The sequence below is a fragment of the Heterodontus francisci genome, chromosome 26, assembly GCF_036365525.1.
Source record: "Heterodontus francisci isolate sHetFra1 chromosome 26, sHetFra1.hap1, whole genome shotgun sequence".
Lineage (NCBI taxonomy): Eukaryota > Metazoa > Chordata > Chondrichthyes > Heterodontiformes > Heterodontidae > Heterodontus > Heterodontus francisci.
In genome coordinates, this window is record NC_090396.1 from 11,832,071 (window position 1) to 11,855,652 (window position 23,582).

Genomic DNA, 23,582 nt, shown 5'->3' on the forward strand with positions numbered 1-23,582 from the left:
GTGATTCCAGAACCACAGTAATGTGGTTGACTCTTCAAATGCCCTCTAATAGCCTATCAAACTACTACAAAGTCTAAGAAAGGGAATGAAACTGGATGGACCACCTGGCATCAACCTAGGCACTGGAAATGACAATGGCAAGCCCAGCCCTGTTGATTCTGCAAAGTTCTCCTTACTGACATCTGGGGGCTTACGCCAAAAGTGGGAGTTGTCGCACAATCTAGTAAAACGACAGACTGACTTAATTGTACTTACGGAATCATACCTTACAGGTACCTTACTGGGTATGTCCTGTCCCACCAGCAGGACAGACCTACCAGAGGTGATGGCAAAGTGGTGTACAGAAGGGAGGAGTTGCCCTGGGAGTGGTCAACATTGACATCTGACCCCATAAAGTCTCATGGCATCTGGTCAAACATCAAGGAAACCTCCTGCTGATTACCATCTACCATTTCTCCGCCCCCCCCCAACCTCAGCTGATGAATTGGTGCTTCATGTTGAGCACCACTTGAAGCACTGAAGGTAGCAAGGGTACAGAATGTACTCTGGGTGGGAGACTTCAGTGTCCATCACCAAGAGGTGCTTGGTAGCACCATGACTAGCCGAGTCCTAAAGTCCCAAAAGACTTGGTCAGTGGCAGGTGGTGAGGGGAAAAACCAACTTGACCTCGTCCTTGCCAATCTACCTGTCGCAGATGCATCTGCCCATGACTGTATTAGGAGTTACCACCACACAGTCCTTTTGGAGACGCAGCCCTGTCTTTACATTGAGGATATCCTCCATTGTGTTGTGTGGTACCACCACTGTGCTAAATGGAATAGATTTTCAAACTGATCTAGCTATGCAAAACTGGGCATCCATGAGGTGCTGTGGGCCATCAGCAGCAGAATTGTATTCAACCACAATCTGTAACCTCATGGCCTGGCATATCCCACATTCTATCTTTACCATCAAGCCAGGGGACCAACTTGATTTAATGAAGAGTGCAGGAGAGCATGCCAGAACAGCACCAGGCATACCTAAAAATGAAATCAGCCTTGTGAAGCTACAACCCAGGATTACTTGCATGCCAAACAGCAGAACAGCATGCAATAGACAGGTGTTAAGAGTGCTTCTATTTTTTTGTAAAATATGTTGTTAAGGACTTGTTGTATTATGGACATTGATTCATCTGGAAGCTTGAAGAGATGCTGAATTTTTGTTTTTAAAAAGAGGTTACCAGAAGGCTTCCTGGACTTGGCTTGTAAACAAGCTCTTACTGGAGGGCACCTGTTTTCAGATAAAATAACAGCAGGAAGCTTGTTTTGACTTGAAGATGTTTACAAAGAAGTGACTGGTCAAGAATTAGAGGTCAGGAGGCTTGACTTCTGGAAGGTTTTTCTTTGGAAAAAGACTATTGGTTTTTGCCTGCCAAGAAAACCCAGCTCCTCTTTCTCTTTGGTTCTTGGAAAGAAGCCCTCTGTACCCAGTGTGTCAGTCTCTTCTTTCTTCCTGTATTTGAAGAAACGCTGCATATCGAATGTGTGGGAAATGCAACCCCTGTTGCCGCTTTTCTGCTGTAAGGCCTATCTGAGGCCTTGGTAGTAAAGGTCTGCTACCTGACCGAACCCAACTGGTCCCGACAGCATGTGTTGTGGTCGGGTTGGGCTGGACACACTGCACATGCTCTGCAGGTAAGTATTAAGAATAAAACTTACCTGAGCTAGGAGTCTGGGACAAAACTGAGTCTGTGCAGTGAGCGAATGACTTCACTGACTTCATCACTCATGCGCTGCATCTTCATGGAGCTTCCCAGTCGGAAGGTAAGTGAAGGGATTGTTAAGTCGGGCGTGGGGTGAAATTGGAGGGACTGTGGCCAGGTTGGGCTCCGATCCACTGTGGATCGGGTTCTTTTTCCCAACCTGAGCAGGCCTTTACTCTGTAGCTGCATTTCTTGGAAAGCTGACCCAAACTGATCTTCAACATCGCCTGGAAAGAATTGTTCTAGGAAGATCCCAGTGACAGCCGTCTATACGCTTGTGGGACGCCAAACCAAAACGCAGGACATCTTTCCATATCAAGAATTAGCAAGTATTTAACCCAGTGTTTTTTTTGTCTCTTTGCAGTAGAGCTCTAAAATACAAATCCCTTTAGTTTTCTGGTACGGCGGTCTGTGTATGTGAGTGTATGAGGGGTAAGGTAAAAAGGGAACTTCAATATTTCAATCTGTTTATGCTTTACTACATTATTGGTGATGACTTGTTTTATAATCTGTTAATTTTGTTCTTAAAGATACCTGGTTGGTGTGTTTTATTTTGGGATAAAAGTAGTGTCTGACAATCAGTAAGTGGGGAAAAATTTTAAATGTATATTGTGACCTGTGGAGGAGTGGAACTAGAATAAATAGTGCACTCCTCCCGTCTTGGTCGTAACAGGGCTAAGTGATCTCTCAACCAATAAATCAAATCTAAGTTTTACAGTCCTGCCACATCCAGTCGTGAATGGTGGTGGACAATTTAGCAACTAACAGGAGGAGGAGGCTCCACAAATATCCCCATCCTCAACGTTGGGGGAGCCCAGTACCTTAGTGCAAAAGATGAGGCTGAAGCATTTGCAACCATCTTTAGCCAGCAGTACCGAGTTGATGATCCCTTTCAATCCCCAGCATCACAGATGCCAGTCTTCAGCCAATCTGATTTTTTTTTTTTCCCCACGTGATGAACTTGAGGTGAGAGTGACTGCCCTTAACATCAAGGCAGCATTTGAGAGTATGGCATCAAGAAGCCCTAGCAAAACTGGAGTCGGTGGGAATCTGGGGGGGGGAAACTCTCCACTGGTTGGAGTCGTACCTAGCGCAAAGGAAGATGGTTGTGGTTTATAGAGGCCAATCATCTCAGTCCTAGGACCTCACTGGTTGGAGTCGTTTGGTAGTGTCTGAGGCCCAACCATCTTCAGCTGCTTTATTAATGATCTTCCCTCTATCAGAAGGTCAGAAGTGGGAATGTTCACTCTGAAACATTCATCATTCGCAACTCCTCAGATACTGAAGCAGTCAATGTCCAGATATGGCAAGACCAGGCTTGGGCTGATAAGTGGCAAGTAACATTCATGCCACACAAGTGCCAAGTAATGACCATCTCCAACAAGAGAGAATCTAACCATTTTCCCTTGACGTTCAATGGCATTTACCATCGCTGAATCCCTCACTATCAACAACCTGGGGGGTTACCATTGATCAGATACTGAATTGGACCAGCCACACACATCTTGTGGCTACGAGAGGTCAGAGGCTGGGAATTCTGCAGCGAGTAAGTCACCTCTTGTCTCCCCAATGCCTGTCCATTAACTATAAGGCACAGTCAGGATTGTGATGGAATACTCTCAACTTGCCTGGATGGGTGCAGCTCCAACAACACTCAAGCTCGACACCATCCAGGACAAAGTGGCCTGCTTGACACCCCATTCACTCACCTTCAAAATTCACTCCCTTCACCATCAGCGCACAGTGGCAGCAGTGTGTACCATCTACAAGATGCATTGCAGCAACTCACCAAGGCTCCTTGGACAGCACCTTCCAAACCCACGACCTCTATCAACTAGAAGGACAAGGGCAGTGGATGCATGGGAACACCACCACCTGCAAATTCACCTCCAAGTCGCACCATCCTGACATAGAACTATATCGCCGTTCCTTCACCGTCACGGGGCCAAAATCCTAGAACTCCCTTCCTCACAGCACTGCCTGTACCTATACCTTGGACTGCAGCGGTTCAAGATGGCAGCTCACCAGCATCACCACCTCAGTCAGTTAGGGGTGGGTAATAAATGCTGGCCTAGTCAGCGACACTCATCCCATGAATAAATAAAAAAAAAACACTTCATGCACTTGACCCACCTCATTCACCAGAACTAAATACAGCAATGCCTCCTTCCTTATTGGGCCAGAAACATAATCAAAAAAAATTTCCTGAACATACTTAGAAACTTTTCCCCTCTGTCTTAGACTCTGATAGTAATAGTGTCAATTAGGAAAATTGATGTCCCCCATTATCTCTAAATTATCCTTGCACTTCTCTAATTTTCCTATAAATTTGCTCCTTCATCTTTCCCATTAGGTGGTGGCATAAGAATACACCCAGTGGTGTAATGGCACTTCTGTTTCTTAGCTCTCACCAAATAGATCCTTGTGCTCTCATGCTCTCAATACCATCCCATGAGTATTTAGTACCCAGTCCTGTCCTTTTTTTTTTGAACCAGGTCTATGTTATTGCCACAACATATTCCCATGTGGCCTGCAGCTCTCAAACCTTATTTACCACAAAGTTTTTACATTCATTTGTTGTAAACTTAATTTACACCTCCTTGAATTCTCCCTTCATCTGACTCCACCTGATAATCTTACTATTTCTTCTGCTGTCTATCTCTCCCAATCCCTTTGTAAGCCTCGTTTCTCTTTTCTAATGCTACATCTTGGTGCCCATTCTCTGGCAAGTTAGTTTAAACCCTCCTCGACAGTATTCGAAAACTGCCCTGCGAGGGCATTAGCCCTGGCTCTGTTGGATAAGGAAACCTAAACTGTATATAGCACTGCAGGCGTGGTCTCACCAAAGCCCTATGTAATTGCAGTAAGATTTCTTTACTCTTGACCTTTTGATGTAATTTGTTTCTGGTGATTGGCTGAATACTAATGCTGTTCAGAAGACCTATTCAAGGACTGATTCGATGTTGAGGCTTGAGGTTTATGGAAGTTTGTTTTTCATTTTGCAAGCAGAGTGTTGCAGCCTCCAGGTGGCGGATCCAGCATCTCATTCGGAGTGGAGGAAAATGTCAAACCAATGCATACTCGTTCAAACAAGACTGCATCGAATATATTTGGGCCACCAGTGGAAAGCCAGCCTGTGGCTAGAAGAAGCAACCCACCAGGTGCAGAGCAATGTGTGATGGCTGGTTGAGTTACCTATTGAATTTCTGCCTTGCATGTTCCCTACAATCCCTCATCTTTAGTGACATTATGGTAGAGTGGAAATTATACCTGATATTGGAGGGCATTATACTGAATTGTACATACGCTTGTGCCTCAGTCCTCCACTTTCTGTAATCTATGCTATCAAACTGTTGCAGTGGCAGTCTCCCAGCAGACCTGTATAGAGTATCACTCCAAAGTTTGAGTGGATTGTATGCAGTGCAGTTGAGTTCACGCTTTGGTTTATGTTGCCAGAACAGACTTTCTCATTTTAATTGGCTGTTCTAACAGTATAGATTGTAAAGCATATGAGGAATTTTGTATGTTGGGTGGTGAAACAAGGCCTGTTGGGATAACTGACAGGTTGTGCTTTACCTCAAGACAAATCATTGACTTCTGAGTCAAAGATTAAACTGTGGCTCCTTGTATCGAACATTATGTAATTCCACAAGGCACATATGCATCTTGTGCCAGTTTTTTTGTGAAGCCTAAACTTAAGTCTGTGGACCAAATACACTTTTTGCTCTAGAATCTGTTCACAAAGGTGTATGTAATAAGATTCCACTATTTGAAGAAGTGCAGGGGAGGTTTCCTGATATGTCCAATATCCTGGCCAACATGAATCCCTCACATTTCCCTAAGTGAAGGGTGCTTAAATAACAACTTAGATTTATATAGCACCTTCAATGTAGTAAAATGTGCCAAGATGCTTTGTAGGCGAGTAATTAGTTAACATTTCACTGAGCCAAAGGAGGAGACATTAGGATAGGTGGCCAAAAGCTTAATCAGGGTTAAATTTTAAAGGAGGAGGAAGGTTTAGGGAGGAAGTTCCAAAGCATAGAGCCTAGACAGCTACAATATACAAATAGTGAGATGAAGGAAGTGGCAGTTGTGCATGAGGCCAAGGTTTCAGGAATGCAGAGTTCTGAGTTGTAGAGCTGGAGGAAATTATAGATTGGGATGAGTGAGGCCATGGAGAGATTTGAACATGAGGATGAGAATTTTAAAATCAAGGTGTTGGGCAGGGAGCATATGGGTGATGGTGAATGGGGTTTGGTGAGAGTTCAGATAAAGACAGCAGTTTTAAATTTATGAAGGCTGGAAGAGGTCAGGCTGGCCAGCAACATTGGAATACTTGGGTAACAAAGCAGAGTTAAAGTTTCAGCAGCAAGGGTCGAAGTGGGCAATATTAGAGGTCTGAGTAGGTGGTCTTTGTGATGGAGAGGGTATGTGGTTGGAAGGTGGCTTGGGGGTCAAATAGGATTCTGAGATTGCGCCAGTCTAATTCAGTCTGATGGTGGCCAGGGAGGGTATAGAATCAGTGGCTAGGAAAGAGAGTTTGTTGTGGAGACTGAAGACAATGGCTTTGGTCTCCCTAATGTCTGGAAAATTTCTCATGGAGGACTGGATGCCGAACAAGCAGTGTGACACCATTGAGGCAGACCTGGGTGTCGTCAGTTTGTGTGGGATGTGATTTTTTTATCGAAAACGGGATAAGGGATAATACTTGTGGGACTTGCGGTAACAGTGGAAAAAGAAGCCACTGCAGGAGATTCTTTGGCTATCGCATTCTCGTTAACTGGACAACTGAGGAGAGGCATTGGAGAAAGGTGTAGTTTACTTTGTCAAAGGTTGCAAACAGCATGTGGAGGAGAGTAAGCATCAGTCACATAGGATGTTATTTGGGCTATTTCGCTGCTGTGGCAGGAATGCGAACCTGGTAGAGAGGTTAGAAATGCAAGTTCTATTAACGAATGTTGAACTTCAGCAGAATTAGCATCTATCATTTGGGACCGATTGAATGAGCACTTAGATAAAATTAGCTGATCAGAGAATCAGCATGGATTTGTAAAAGGTAAATCAAGCCTAACCAACCTAGTTGAAATTTTTGAGGTGGTTACTAATGTTGTAGATAAGGAAGCTATGCCTTCTGGAAGCCCAAATAAATTTAATATGGTTCCACGCAAGAGACTGTTAACAAAAATGAGAAGCACGTGGAATAGGAGGCAATGTTTTGACACGGGTAGATAGTTAGGAGGTAGACAGCATTGGGATAATGCATCTGTACTCCAATTGGCAGGATGTGACTAGTGGTGTCCCCAGGGATCTGTACTGGGGCCTCAACTTTTCACCACATTATAAATGACTTGGATGAAGGAATAGAGAGTCTATGTCTAAGTTTGCTGACAACACTAAGTTATTGGCACAGGAAGTAGTTTATGAATTTGGAATGACTAATGACTATGGAACCTAGATGGACAAATTAATTGCTCAGAATGTACAGCACGGAAACAGTCCATTTGTCTCAACTATTCCTAGTGAAAAGAATAGGAATAGGCCATTTAAGCCCTCTAGTCTGTTCTGCCATTTAATGAGATCATGGCTGATCTGCGATCTAACTATATTTACCTGTCTCTGCCCCATATCCGTGAATACAAAAATCTATCCAACTCCAATTTAAAATTTACAATTAATCTAGCATCAACTGCTGTTTGCAGAGGTGCATTCAAACTTCTACCACCCTTTGTGTGCGCGCGTGCGCGTGTACTTTTTAGACTGTCCGCACCCATCAAATAGGGTAGAATGACAAACTATCATCTTCCCCTTAATACCTTGAAAATGTCTAAATTCCAGGGGGTACAATGCTAGTTTGTGAAATCTCTCCTCAGGGTACAATTTCAAAATTTGCAGATGATATGAAACTTGAAAACTTTGAACAATGAGGCTGGTACTGTAGAATTTATCAAAAGGACCTACAGATTGGTGGAATGGGCATGCAAGTGGCAGATAAAATTTAATGCAGAGAAGTATGAAGTGATTCACTTTGGTAGGAAGAACGGGGAGTGACAATACAAAATAAAGGGTATAATTCTAAAGTGGGTGCAGGAGCAGAGGGACCTGTGTTAAATGTGTCACTGGTTTGATTATATGCAGATGAAGGGTGTTAATTGCAATTTTGGTTGAGCACTTGTAAGCAGACACTCACTGGGACTGGAAGAGATTGTGTGAGGAGCAACATGTTTGTTATCTTTTACTCTATACAATAAATGTGAAACTGAGTAAATATAGGCTCCAGCCTTTCAAAGAACAAAGAAAAGCACAGGAACAGGCCATTCGGCCCTCCAAGCCTGCGCCGATCTTGATGCCTGCCTAAACTAAAACGTTCTGCACTTCCAGGGTCCATATCCCTCTATTCCCATCCTATTCATGTATTTGTCAAGATGCCTCTTAAACGTCGCTATCGTACCTGCTTCCACCACCTCCCCCGGCAACAAGTTCCAGGCACTTGTCTAAGTTGTATTGTAAAAGAGAAGGGGATCTGTTAATTGTGTCAGTGGTTTGATTATATGCAGGTGAAGGGTGTTAATTGGGATTTTAGTTGAGCACCTCTAAGCAGACACACTGGGACTGGGAGAGGTTTTGAGTGAAGCTACATGTTTGTAATCTTTTTACTTTGCACAATAAATGTGAAACTGAGTAAATATAAGCTCCAGCATTATCTTTCAACAACAAGCTTTCTGGGTGGCACAGTGGCGTAGTGGTTAGCACTGCAGCCTCACAGCTCCAGCGACCCGGGTTCAATTCTGGGTACTGCCTGTGTGGCATTTGCAAGTTCTCCCTGTGTCTGCGTGGGTTTCCTCCGGGTGCTCCGGTTTCCTCCCACATGCCAAAGACTTGCAGGTTGATAGGTTAATTGGCCATTATAAATTGCCCCTAGTATAGGTAGGCGGTAGGGAAATATAGGGACAGGTGGGGATGTGGTAGGGATATGGGATTAGTGTAGGATTAGTATAAGTGGGTGGTTGATGGTCGGCACAGACTCGGTGGGCCGAAGGGCCTGTTTCAGTGCTGTATCTCTAAACTAAACTAAACTTGGGTGTTTATGTACATAAATTATTGAAGGTGACAGGACCGGTTGAGAGTGCAGTTAATAGAGCATACTGCATCCTCGGCTTTATTAATAGGGGCCTACAGCACAAAAGCAAGGAAGTTATGTCAGACTTGTATAGAACACTGGTTCAGCCTCAAATGGAGTGTTGTGTCCAGTTCTGGGCACCACACTTGTTTGAGGCATCTTGACAAATACATGAATAGGATGGGAATAGAGGGATACAGTCCCCGGAAGTGCAGAAGGTTTTAGTTTAGGCAGGCATCAAGATCGGCGCAGGCTTGGAGGGCCGAATGGTCTGTTCCTGTGCTGTACTTTATTCTTTGAATTTGGCTTAACCATCAGCCTCAAGAAAACAAATATCATGGGACAGGATGTCAGAAATGCTCCATCCATCAATATTGGCAATCGCGCTCTGGAAGTGGTTCAAGAGTTCACCTACCTAGGCTCAACTATCACCAGTAACCTATCTCTGCAGAAATCAACAAGCGCATGGGAAAGACGTCCGCTGCTCTTTCCAGACTGGCCAAGAGTGTGGAAAAATTGCGCACTGACACGGAACGCAAAAGTCCAAGTGTATCAAGCCTGTGTCCTCAGTACCCTGCTCTACGGCAGCGAGGCCTGGACAATGTTTTTCAGCCAAGAGCGACATCGCAACTCATTCCATCTTCGCTGCCTCCGGAGAATTCTTGGCATCACGTGGCAGGACCGCATCTCCAACACAGAAGTCCTCGAAGCTGCCAACATCCCCAGCATATATGCCCTACTGAGCCAGCGGTGCTTGAGATGGCTTGACCATGTGAGCCGCATGGAAGATGGCAGGATCCCCAAGGACACAATTGTACAGCGAGCTAGTCACTGGTATCGGACCCACTGGCCGTCCATGTCTCCGCTTTAAAGACGTCTACAAACGCGACATGAAGTCCTGTGACATTGATCACAAGTCGTGGGAGTCAGTTGCCAGTGATTGTCGGAGCTGGCGGGCAGCCATAAAGGCAGGGCTAAAGAGTGGCGAGTCGAAGAGACTTAGCTGTTGGCAGGAAAAAAGACAGAAGCACAAGGGGAGAGCCAACTATAACAGCCCCGACAGCCAATTTTATCTGCAGCACCTGTGGAAGAGTCTCATTCTAAAATTGGCCTTTATAGCCACTCCAGGCGCTGCTCCACAAACCACTGACAACCTCCAGCCACTTACCCATTGTCTCCCGAGACCAAAGAAGACAACATTTTGGTAGGAAGAATAGGGAGGTCACTTGTTACTTGGAAGGTGCGCGTCTCAGTGAGGTAGAGGAACTAAGGGATCTCAGTACAAATGCACCAGAGCGTTCTGGAGGGAGAGGGTGCACAGCCAGAGGTAGTGGTCCACATTGGTACCAACGATATAGGAAGAAGGATGAGGTAGGTAGGAATGAGATTAGCAAGCAGGATCTCAAATGTAGTAATCTCCTGGATTACTCTCAAGGCCAAGTGCTAGTGAGTATAGAAATAGGAAAATGCACCAGATGAATGTGTGGTTGGAGATGGTGCAGGAGGGAGGGCTTCAGATTTCTGGGGCATTGGGACTGGTTCTGGGGAAGATGGGACCTGTGAAAGCTGGACAGTCTACACCTGAACTGGATTGGGACAAATATCCTTGCAGGAAGGTTTGCTAGTGCTGTTGGGGATGATTTTAAACTAGTTTGGCAGGGGGGTGGGAACCTGAGGGCAGTTTCAGATAGGACAATTTCAGGGCAGGGAATGGGAGGCAAAAAATTAGCGAGTGACTGTGAAAGACAGAAGCAAAGGTTAAAAAGTGTGCAGGACAGGAATTTGACAGTGTTAAAGGGTATTTATTTAAATGCAAGGAGTATAGTAAAGCCAATGAGATGAGGGCACAGACACATGGCAACACCATATCGTTGCTGTAATGGAAACTTGGCTTAAAGAGGGGCGTGAATAGCAGCTCAGCATCCCTGGATGTAGAGTTTTCAGGTGGGATGGAGAGGAAGATAAAGGAGGGGGTGTAGTAGTATTTAGTCAAGGAATGAATAGCAGCTTTGAGGCGGGATGCTATGCTAAATGAATAATCAAAAGAGGCCATATGGGTGCAGCTCAAAGGGGCAGCCACACTACCTGGAGTGTACTTTAGATCCCCGAATAGTGAGAAATTTGCCTATATATTCTGAGAGCAAAAACTATAGGGCAGTACTAGTTGGTGATTTCAACTATCCCAATGTCAACTGGGGATGGCAACAGTGTGAAGGGCACAGAGGGGACAAAATTCTTGAACTGCATTCAAGAGAACTTTTTTAGCCAGCATGTATTTGCACTGTGAAGGGGGATTGGTAAGTGAATTTTAAGGGTGAATTTCCTCAAGGCTATTTATTTTTGTTTTGTTTACATCTAGAAATTAATTGAAATTCTCTCTATTGCCATAGAGGAAGTGTAACGAAGGTTCACCAGACTTGTTTTCGGGATGGCGGGACTGTCCTATGAAGAAAGATTGGGGAAACTGGGCCTGTATTCTCTAGAGTTTTGAAGAATGAGATGTGACCTCCTTGAAACCTACAAAATACTTAAAGGGATAGACAGGGTAGATGCAGGTGAGATGTTTCCCCTGGTTGGGGCATCTAGAACCAGGGGACACAATTTCAAAATAAGGGGGAAGCCCCTTGGGACAGAGATGAGGAGAAATGTCTTTACTCAGAGGGTTGAAAATCTTTGGAATTCTCTGCCTCACAGGGCTGTGGAAGCTCAGTCATTGTGTATGTTTAAAGCAGAGATTGACAGATTTCTAAATACAAATGGCATAAGGGGATATGAGGATCGTGTGGGGGGGAAAAAGACATTGAAGTGGATGATCAGCCGTGATCATATTGATTGGCGGCGCAGGCTCGATGGGCTGAATATCCTACTCCTGCTCTTATGTTCCTGTGTAACAAGCCCAACGAGAGGAGGCGCAGTTCTAGATTTAGTCTTTGGTAATGAAGCTGGGCAAGGGGATGAACTAACAGTGGGTGACCATTTTGGCGATAATGACCATAATACAGTTTTAGCATAATCATGGACAAGGACAAAGATAAAACAGAAGTAAAAGTTCTAAATTGGGGGAAGGCAAATTTGACAAAACTGAGTTGACCTGTAGAAAGTGGACTGGATACATCTATTTGAAGGGAAATCAGTGACAAACCAGTGGGAGGCATTCAAAAGCGAGATACTACGGGCACAGTGCAGGCATGTCTCCACAAAGATAAAGGGTGGTACTGCCAAATCTAGAGCCCCCTGGTTATCTATCTAGAAGCTTAGAGTAAGTTAAAGCAGAAAAAGAGAGCTTGTGGTGATCACAAAAATCTTAATACTTTAGAAACCCTAGAGGAGTACAGCAAGTGCAGGGGTGAAGTAAAAAAGGAAATTAGAAAAGCAGAGGACGTGAAAAATTATTGGCAGGTAAAATCAAGGAAAACCTGAAATATTTTATTACGTTAAGAGCAAGACAATAACTAAGGAAAAGGTAGGGCCTATCAGATGTACAAGGGAACTTGTGCATGGATGCAGAAGATGTGGGCAGGGTTCTTGAGTTTTTTGTCTGCCTTCACAAAGGAGAGGGATGATGCAGACATTGTAGTTGAAGAAGAGTGAAATATTGGATACGATCAGCATAATGAGAGAGGATGTACAAGTGTCTGACATCCTTGAAAGTGGATAAATCACCAGGACTGGATGGATTGCATCCCAGGCTATTCAAGGAGGCAGGGAAGAAATAGTGGATGAGCTGAAGGTCATCTTCAAATCCTCACTAGATACAGGAGAGGTTGGAGGTCTGCGAACGTTGTACCATTATTTTTAAAAAGGGTGCGAAGGACCGGCCAAATAATTATAGGCCAGTCAGTCTGACCTCAGTGGTGGGTAAATTGTTAGAATTTATTCTGAGGGACAGGATAAACTACTGCTTAGAAAGACCTGGATTAATCAATGGCTTTACGAGAAGGTCATGTCTTCTAAACTTAATTGAATTTTTTGAGGAAGTAACAAGGAGGATTGATGAGGGAAGTGCCATGGATGTGGTCTACATGGATTTTAGTAAGGTATTTGACAAGGTCCAGCATGGCAGACTGATCAGTAAAATGAATGCCCTGTATCCTGTGGGCTATGTGGCAGGTTGGATCCAGAATTGGCTCTAGGCTAGGAAACAAAGGGTAGTAGTCGACAGATGTTTTTGTGAATGGAAAGCTGTTTTCAGTGGCATTCCACTGGGCTCAGTGTTGAGTCTCTTGCTGATTGTGGTGTATATATTAATGATTTGGACTTAAATGTGGGAAACATGATTGGGAAATTTGCTGATGACACAAAAATTGGCCGTGTAGTTGATAGTGAAGAAGATAGCTGTAGACTCTTGAATGATATCAATGGTTTGGTTGAGTGGGTGGAAAAGTCGCAAATGAAATTCAGTCCAGAGAAGTGTGAAGTAATGCATTTGGGGAGGGCAAATAGAGTGAAGGAATACACAATAAATGGAAGATTTTGAGGGGTCGAAGAGGTGCAACACCTTGGAGTGCATGTCCACAGGTCCCTGAAGAAGGCAGGACAGGTAGATAGTGGTGAAGGAAAAGGAATGCTATCCTTTATTGGCCGAGGTATAGAATACAAAAGCAGGGATGTAATGTTGGAACTGCATAAAATGCTGGTAAGGCCACAGCTGGAGTATTGCCTACAGTTCTGGTCACCACGTTCCAGAAAGGACATAATTGCTTTGCAGAGAGCGCAGAGGAGATTTACGAGAATGTTGCCAGGGCTTGAAAGTTGCAGCCATGAGAAAAGATTGGATAGGCTAGGGTTGTTTTCTTTAGCACAGAGGAAGCTGAGGAGTGACTTAATTGAGGGGCCTAGATAGAGTAGACAGGAAGGACCTGTTCCCCTAGTGGAGAGGTCAGTTACCAGGGGGTGAAAATTTTAAGGTGATTGGTAGAAGGATTAGAGGGGACATGAGGAAAAACTTTTTCACCCAGAGGGTGGTGGGTGTCTGGAATGCGCTACCTGGAATGGTGGTGGAGGCAGAAACCCTCCATTCTTTTAAAACGTACCTAGACATGTACTTGTAGTGCTGTAACCTGTAAGGCTATGGGCTCTGTGCTGGAAGGTGGGATTAGATTGGGCAGCTAGTTTTTTTTTTTTTGGCTGGCACAGACACAATGGGCTGAATGGCCTCCTTCTGTGCCATCATTTTTCTATGGTTCTAATGCTGAAAGTTGTGCCACAGATTAGCAAGGCCACTAAAAAAAAAAGCAAACTGTACATTAGATTTTATTTCTAAAAGGATAGAATTGAAAAGGAGGGAAGTTATGCTAAACCTGTATCAAACTTTGGTTAGACCACATTGAGTGTGGTTCTGTTTGCCTTATTATAAAAAGGATACTGAGGCACTGGAGAGGGTGTAGAGATTTACAAGGATGATACTAGAAATGCTTGGGTATACATATCAGGCAAGGATGAACAGGCTGGCTTTTTTTTCTTTGAAAAAAGAAGGCTGAGGAGTGACCTATTAGAGGTCTTTAAAGTTATGAAAGGCTTTGATACAGAGAGTGGATACAGTGAGAATGTTTCCACTTGTGGGGAAGAGCATAACTAGAGGCATCAATATATGATGGTCATCAAGGAATCCAATAGGGAATTTAGAAGAAACTTCTTTACCCAAAGTGTGGTGAGCGTGTGGAACTTGCTACCACAGGAAGTGGTTGAAGTGAATAGTAGAGGTTATGATTTAGCTTTAGATGAGGAAAGGTGGCTTGAGTGTGGAGCATTATAACTGACATGGGCTGTTTGGGCTAAATGGCCTGTTTCTGTGCTGTATATCCTTTGTAATCCATAGACTCTAGAAGTATCCCAACAGATGTTGGGTTATCTGGCCTAATTCCCTGGTTTTCCCCCTCTCCCCTTTCTTAACTTGGAGTGAAATGCACAATCTTCCAATCTAAAGGATGATTCCCAAGTCTAGAGTTTAGAAGTTGGTACATCTGCAGTATTCTCCTCATCCTTGCAATGGCACATCGATCCTGGACATTTGTCACTCTTCAGTGCCATTATTTTCTTTCTTACTCTTACTTTGCCTATGTTAATTTTGGTAAGTTCCTGTCCCTGATTCATTATTGGTTTCCTTGGCAGTTCTGGCATGTTGCCCTCTTCCTCTGCTGTAAATACTGACAAAGTAATTATTCAACATGTCTGCCATTGCCTTATTATTGAGAATATCGCCTTTAACAGTTTTCAAGGGGCTCAACTAACAAGTCCACATTCTAATTAATCTCTGGGTAGAGAAGTTTCTCCTGAATGCTTTATTGGATTTATGACCAGGTGAGGAAAGGGTCTTGGGCTTCCGTTTCGCCCCTTTTCTGGTTTGGCTACAACTGGGTTTATCCTTTTTAAACAATGATTTAACTTGGCACCTCAGTGAGGACTTGCTCCTGTTCCTTTAATATAATTGCAAATGAACCAATCAGACAGGTTTTCTTTAAACAAAGATGTAAGTTTATTAACCTTTATCACTCAAAACTGGTTAAAATTTACCAAAATGTTACGCATCCATGCCCCATATTCGCGCACACTCATGAAAAGCAGAGTTTGGAGGTTGGAGTAGAGTCTGTAATAAATGGAATTCAGATACTGAATCTCAGTCCCAGAGTTCTTAGTCGAAATTGTAGACCTGAAGTCCTCGCTGGGCCACATGCACAGTTGGGGCTTGCTTCTTGGGTTCTGGAAGGTAGAAGAGAGCTTTTTCCTTATCTCCTAGTTGCAGCCAAGGCTCCTCTGCCTTTTTTTTTTTCTGGAGAGAAATGGCAGCCCCCTGGAGGAGCTATAGTTGGTCTGTTTTGAGTCACTACTCAATTTTTGGAGTGGCCCAAGCACATGATATGACCACCTCTTTGTGTTTGAATCTTCTAGAATTCAAGGCTCTCCCCTGAGGCTGCGCAGACATACTTGGTGGAGGTGTTAGCTCTTTCAAAGTCAATGGGTGTCGATGGCTTTTGATCAACATTGACGAGGCTATCTCTGATAATTGAATCAGAAAGCACCCCATTGTTCTGGCTAGGCTGTGTCAATCAGGTCTGTCTCCAGTCTAATCCTTGTTTCTTTCATATGCAAATGTTCGTGGCCATCTTGGCTGGTAACTGTTCTGTTTTAAAGTTATTTGTAACAATTTCCAGTAAAAGTCTCTGGAAAAGTTCCACATGAGGAAATTAATATTTTCCATATGGCATATGGGGTTTTCATCAGATAGATTAGTGGCTCTGTCTAGTAAATATCACGCTTAGCTTTTGTCTTCCCACAAGTGGAAATATTGGGCAGAACTTTACTGACCCCTGGATGGCAGCTGGTGGTGGGGGGGGGGGGGGGGGTCCTGGTAAAATAACGGGGAGCTGGCTCAGGGTGGCTCCCCAACACAGTCCCACCACCTGGGCATTTTTTCGGTGCTGAGAATGGATGCAGAGCTGCTGCTTGCTTCAAGGAGATGGGCAGTCAATTTGCATACTGAAAGGCCTTATTAATGGCCATTTTATGGAGTCAATGGCTCCTTGCCCCACAAAGGAAGCAGCCTACATAGCCCAACAATTTCACCAGAGGGGTTTCCCCTCTGACGTTTGGCTCCCTGAATTTTTCTTTTTTTTTTTTAAAGTTTATTTATCTGTCATAAGCTGGAGGTCTCTGACCTGCCTCAGCGGTGATTACCTCTCCCAGTGGCACAGCTGAGGCCTCGGACAGCGGTATCAAGAGCCTGCCCACCATCCTTAAATGGATGTCTGGCCCACAGGCAGCCAAGTAGGAGGCCAAATGCAGTGAAATTGCAGAACCAGTCCAGCTGCTGGCAAGTGTGGGCTCAGACCTCTTTATGCTCCAAGATTGGGCTTCCAAAGCCTGCAGTAAAATTCAGTCCACCTCCTCTATCTACCCTATCAACCCCTTTCATACTCTTAAAGATCTCTATCCGGGATCACCCTGAGCCTGAAATCTTTCCTGATCAGTTCAACCTCAGTTCTGGTACCATTTTTCTTTTCACCCTCTCCAGTGCCTTAATCCTTTTTAAAATATGGAGATTGGAAGTGTACACAGCACTTCCAAGTGTAATCTCACCAAGGTTCTCTATAAAAGTTTAATATTTTTCTGCCTTTCGATTCTATCCCTCCAGAAATGAATTCCAGTGCTTTGTTTGCCCTTTTATATGGTCTTATTAACCTGTGGTGTTGTGATTTGTGTATTTATACCTCCTAGGTCCCTTTTGCTGCTCACTTCATTTAGACACTTTTCCAAGGAGTGGGTAGCCCCCTCATTCTTTTTGCCAAGATGCACCACCTCCCACTTATCTATATTGAAATTCATTTGCAAATTACACACCCATTCTGCAAGTTTTTTTAAATGGCTTCCTGTATTTTGTTGCATCCTTCTCTCTATTAACTGCACCCCACAACTGTTGTCCACAGATTTTGGAATTGTACTTCAGCTTCAAGAATTCAAATCATTATTGTAAACAGTGAACAATTGGTCCCAGCACCAATCCTTGTGGAACATCAATTCCCACCTTTTTGCCAATCCAATTAACTACCCTTAACCTACTCCTCTGTTTTGCAGCCAGCTTGCTATACATTCTAATACTTCATAATGGAGTTGACATACAAATCAGCCACTATCTCATTGAATGGCTGGACAGGCTCGAGGGGTTGAATGGTCTACTCCTATTCCTTGCATTTTGGACACTTTTTTTTTTTAAAAGGCAGCTTTTATGTGCATTCATTTCCAGGTAGATTAGTTGAATTAATGGATACATATCAAACCTCTGGCACTGCTACATTCCTGCCCTGATGTGCAATGACTGCTTGCAGGAGATTAGCTTCAGGTTGTTATACAGTCTTCTCTCTAGTAGAAATATGACAAACTAGTGTGTTGTTAGGGCCACTGTTATTAGTTAACAGACTCTTAAAATGTAACTGATGTTGACCAAAGACTAGACTGAACTGCAAGGACTAGTTTTAAGTGTCTTGTTACCTAGCCAAATACTACCTTCGTTGCTATTACAAGTGTACAGTTATCACCCAGTAAGAAAATGTTTTTCTTGGCACCATTTGCTTTTAGAGCAAGCTGGAATCTGGAGATATGGCTGATTGGTATGGAAATGCCTCTAGATACATTGTTCCTGTGTTTATGCTGACCACTTCTTCTGTCATTTCTAGGTGGAAAGAGCAGTGGTATCTTTGGAGCGGCTACCACTGAAACACCGGATCTGAAGCAACGGCGAAACCCTCCAGGTGGCAAGACAAGTGGCATCTTTGACACTGTGAAAACACCCCCCAACACTCTGGTAAACATGGTTCAAACTACTCGGGCACCATTGAGCTAGATTTGTAACTTGTCTTTTGCTGTAGTATATCTGAGTATCTTCTTGTACAAGGTGGGCTGAAGTTATCTCTGGCTGATTGAACTGTCAAGCCTCTGCTTCGCATACTGTTTCCCATTAGTTTTAAGCTGCTGCAGTGACTGCAGGACTAGTGCAGTCCTGTGGGGTGATGTTCAGCAGTAATTTAGCAAATGCAGAGAACAACATTCTTTATCTTTCCAGAGCAATGCAGAATAAATTGGATAGAACTGAGCATTGCCTAGTAATTGGTAAAATGTAGGTCATTTAATCTAAGTGGAAAAATGTGGGAGATTCCTTTTTTGGTTACCCAGAAGAATTGTGATTCTCATTGTACTGAGATACAATTCTGTATGGGTTCATTTCCAATATTGGCTGGACTTGAAAGCGTTTAAACATGACGAGCATGCTCCTTTTTTGATCAATTTGAGTGCCACCTTCAGTCTTCTCACCATGTCCTTAATCCCTTCTCCAGAAATGCATCTGAGCTTGGCTTTGTGGGCTCAACCCCCACTGCAGAACTTGAACCAAAGAGGTGCTAGCCTTTAAATGAGATGTTGAACAGAGGCCCTGTAGATCTTGTGCTCCTAAAGCATGAATTGAAATAGAACAGCTAATTCTCCTGTTCCTTTGACCAATACTGCTCTAAACAGATCAACTGGTTCGCCATCTCATTGCTTTCTGTGGGACCTTGCTGAATGCCTTCACCTATACTACAGTAACTGCACGTACAATTCATTGTGAAGTGATTTGTGATAATATACTATGTTATAACTTACCTACACAAAAAAAATTTCCTCTTTCCTCAACTTTTCATCTGGTATTTGAGCACTTCTTGTATTGAACGATTTATCTAGATGAAGTTGCTAAAATCCTATTCTGAAACGTTGAATCAGTTGGTATTCTCCAACTAATGTACCATAATCAGCACATTGCCCAAGGCAGGAGGCTTAATGAGTCATGGGTTATTTTTACCCAAGAAATTCAATAAAGCAGATACCAGGAAAACATTACTGTGAAAATGGGCTTGTGTTTAAACTTGAGATTAAAAAGTACTTCACCTGAATGTTGTGAATACAACTTTATTTACATAAAACCTGCAAACAGAAAAGCTGGATCTGTGCTCATCAGAACTGAACTAAAAGATCAAACATTTTAGTTAGATTGAGAAGCAAGTTTTGTTTGCAATTTTTGGCTATTTGGCTGACCATGAATTTTGATGTAATTCAGCAGCAACAACTTGCAATTTTACAACACCTTTTAATGTAGTAAAACTTACCAGGAGCATTTCCAAACTAAATTTTACACTGGCTCACATTAGGACAGGTGACCAAAAGTTTGGCCAAAGAGCTAGGCTTTAAGTTTTCAGAATTTTGAGGAGCATTAAAGGAGACTGAGGTGGAGAGGCTTGGAGGGAATTTCAGAGCTTAGGGCCTCGGCAGCTGAAGGCATGATGGAGTGATCAATTCTGGCCTCTAGCACATCCCAGATTTTAGAGGAGCACAGATCTGAGGGTTGTAGGGTTGGTGGAAATTAGACGTAGGAGGGGCAAGGCCATGGAGGGATTTGAAAACTAGGATGAGAATTATAAAATTGAGGTGTTGGTGGACCAGCAATGGCAGCCACTGTAGGTCAGTGAACAAAAAGGTTGATGGGTGAATGAGACTAGTTGTGAGTTGGGACTCTGGCAGCAGTTTTGGATGACCTCAACTTTGAGGGTGGAAGATGGGAAGCTGGCCAGGAGAACATTGGAATAGTGGAGTCTATAGAAGTAACAAATGCATGGTTTAGAGTTTCAGCAGATGATTAGCTGAAGCTGGGGGTGGTGGGCAGGCGGTGGAGGTGGAAGACAGACTGGTAATATGGAGGTTGAATCAGGCAGACTTGAGTTTCTGACTAGTCATTTCATTAATGGATGGCGAGGTTGCAAGCTGTCTGCTACAGACTCTTGATGGTAAACAGGGAGGGTGGGGCGTTGAAGTCAGTGGCTAGGGAACTGAACACAATAACTTCAGTCTTCCCAATATTTAGTTGTAAGAAATGTCTGTTCATCCAATACTGAATGTTAGAAAATATCACTGGCATATTGATTACACCCCAAAGTTAAAATATTGCTTAAAGCATGGTCTATATTGAATACATATGGTAAGTCCTTGGTAAAATCACAAGTATCCATTCTCCTGATAAGATTGTGGAAATGTTTTAATACTGTCACTTTTTTCTTATCTGAGAGAGCTTTGCTATTTTGGGCTTTCTTCCTTTTTGGGCTTTTCAGTTCCTCATGATTGAGGTCACTGGCTGTATCCTGCATGGACCTATCATTCTATCACCCAGGCAGTAAGGGCATGCTGCATGTTCAAGTGCTTGGGTCTAGAAGTGAAATTCAGTCCAGTTTAGAAAGATTGGCCTCAAAGTGCTATGTGCTAGTGCTCTTGAACTGGTGCTGACAGATTCAGTTAGAGAGCTTTCACATCTCTGCCTGTATGTCCCCTTGCAGTCTCTCTTTATTGATTTCAAACCATGCTTACTATTTGCACATTCTGATTGTGCCTTCCAAATACCTGACTCCATTCCCCCAGTCTAAGACATCATAAACCTTCTATCTATGCTGCCATTGTAGGTCCCTGCCTGCCTTTAATAAATACCAAGAGTCCTTCATTTTTTCCAAACCTTTATCAGCACTTTGAAATGTTTTTCAAATTTCATATGCACAACATCCACAGCATTTCCTTTCTCAGTACACCATTTCCTCAAACTTTATGGGCGGCAGTGGTTAGCACCGCAGCCCCACAGCTCCAGCGACCCAGGTTCGATTCTGGGTACTACCCGTGCAGAGTTTGCAGGTTCTCCCTGTGACCGTGTGGGTTTCCGCCAGGTGTTCCGGTTTCCTCCCACAGCCAAAGACTTGCAGGTTGATAGGTAAATTGGCCATTGTAAATTGCCCCTAGTATAGGTAGTTGGTAAGGGAATTGAAGGGATGTGATAGGAATATGGGATTAATGTAGGATTAGTATAAATGGGTGGTTGATGGTCGGTGGGCCAAAGGGCCTGTTTCAGTACTGTATCTCGAAATAAAAAATAAATCAAATAAATAAACTTGGTGCAGACAATTTGTGTGCGACTATGTTCCACAGCAGCAACGTTAAAGGATAAATATTGGCCAGGACACTTGGAGAACTTCTGTTCTTACTCCATGCCACAGGATCTCCTACAACCACCTGAGAGTGCACACTGTTAACATCACAATCAAAAGGCATCACTCCAACATTCAGTGTCAGCCAGGTTACATGCTGGGCCTTGAATCTATCCTTTTTATTTTATTTTCTCCCAAAATGTATTACTTCACACTTTAAAAAAAAATTTCATTTGCCTTCTGCCTGTGCTCCCTCCTCAGTTCACTTATCCTTTCTGTTAACTGCTTCCTGTTTTTATAGTCTGCAAATTGAGTGAGTTCCCATGCCAAATCCAGATTATCTTTGCAACAGTGACTGTGCTTCAAAAAGTACCTCGTTGGCTATAAAGTGTTCTGGGACATTGAGGTCATGAAGGGCACTATAGAAATGCAACTCTCTGCTTCTATTCATCTCATTTCCCTTGTCTAGCAATGTATACCAAGCTCCCAGTAGAGTAACAACTCCTTTACTCCTGCATTCTAACCCCAGTAATACATGTGTTGTAGTGCTGTAATAGAAGATGGATATTGTCAGTCCTCACTCTTACTGACTGTCCCTCTTGAATTCAATAGTTATTAACCAGGATATTCAATTCTGTCCTACCCTAGCCTAAACCATTTATTAATGGTGTATCTTTCCCCCCATCATAAATTCTGCTTCTAGTTCATCAATTATGTTCGCAATACTTCCCCCCCCCTCCTTCTGACATATTGTTGGTGTTTGTTTTCCTCCAGTGCTCCATTCAGTTGTATTTGAGACTGCAGTGAGTGTTTTCTGTTTATGCAATCACAGGTGCAGCATAGCCAAACCAAATGTTGTCCACCTGACATGAACACCCTTCTGATGAGGTGGCTAAATATTGATCAAGGACAGGACTCCCTTTTCACTAACTGAAGTGCTGTAGTCAATCAGAGCACTCACTGAAAGTGAATTCAGCACAGTCCAGGTGTTCCTGGTCTGTTACACTCTCGATTTGCCTGATCTGTGTATTTCCAGCATTCTATTTTTATTTGAGTTCCAGCACCTGCAGTATTTTGCTTTTGTACTCCTGGTCTGTGTGGCTTAGTTACTGGAAAGGTCTACCCAAATATTTATAGCACTGAACAGAGGTGTGAACCCTGTTCTTTTCTATCCTCTCCCTTGGGATAATGAGGTTAGTTGCAATGCCTTGAGTGCTGGGCCTAGGATCTTGCTGCTGTAATGGTGTAGGGTACTAATGACTCCATGGCAGATTTGTCCCACTGAGCCTGAGGTGTGCTTATGAATTGCTGTCATAAACTGTTTGATTATGAACAAGTTGCTATTATACATAAAATGTGATCAATTGTTCAGTGTGCTTTATACAGAGTAACTAGTATTGCCTACTTGTCTGCTCCTGTTGTGCATTGTGATTTTTTTTAAACAGGAAAGTGGTCTACAGCCTTGACTTTTCAGGCAAATTACATGTGCTTTCTTTCTTCTAGGGCTTTGCAACTGGGGAAGGTGAAAAGTGTCCTGATTCATGTAAGTAAGATTCTAAAGTAACTGGCATGATGGAGATTCACATGCAGCATTTTCCACTTTTTTTGTGTGATTTCTCTCTACCTTTGTTCTACAGCCCAATGAAGCTTGTGGTTTGCTTATTGAATAAGCCTACATGGGTTAGATGTTTAAACTGCAGTACCTGGTATCTTTTGTTAGCTGCATTTCCTCATGCAGTACTGCTGACTGTTCCAATCTAGTTTCCCTATGTCAGCTGTAACTTACTGAAATGTATGCCTGTGCATGGACTAACACCAATGTTAACCATTCTGAAATGACTTTGCTATGCTTCATGTAGTTTTAACTTGACTCAAATGCAAGTGTCTGATTAGCTGGCTGCTGTCGTGTGTGAAGCTGGTCTACATTTTGCATCATAAAAGCATGCCGACCCAGTTCCAGTCATTGCAGTTTCTAAAAATTGTTTTATTAGATGTCAGAAACTCACACATGGGCAGAAAACTGGTCTGTCCAGTGAAACCCACTGTAGGAACAATGTGGTACTTGAAAGCCATTAGAGTGCTGCTCTCCCAGGACTTGATCATTAAGATAAAATTGCTTCATGATGCTAGGGCTTGAAAGGGCCACTGGTGTATATAGAGGAACTTGGAAATCTTTTTCAGAGTAAATCCTAGATTTTGAATACTGAGTTTCAGGATTTTCTCAAAGAGAAGCTTATTG

The 23,582-nt window shown here is 43.3% G+C and overlaps 1 protein-coding gene across 2 annotated transcripts in view; it reads left to right on the top strand.

Moving 5' to 3' along the window:
- LOC137384526 (jupiter microtubule associated homolog 2-like) overlaps positions 1-23,582 on the top strand; it is a 71,183-nt gene that overhangs the window by 31,845 nt on the left and 15,756 nt on the right. Inside the window, exons 2-4 of one of the 2 annotated variants that reach the window (XM_068058664.1) lie at positions 4,751-4,902; positions 18,029-18,156; positions 22,847-22,886. In XM_068058664.1, the coding sequence (XP_067914765.1) occupies positions 4,751-4,902; positions 18,029-18,156; positions 22,847-22,886 (320 nt within the window). Of the gene's footprint in view, positions 1-4,747; positions 4,903-18,028; positions 18,157-22,846; positions 22,887-23,582 lie in introns of both variants that reach the window. The other variant, XM_068058663.1, reaches the window with a different exon arrangement.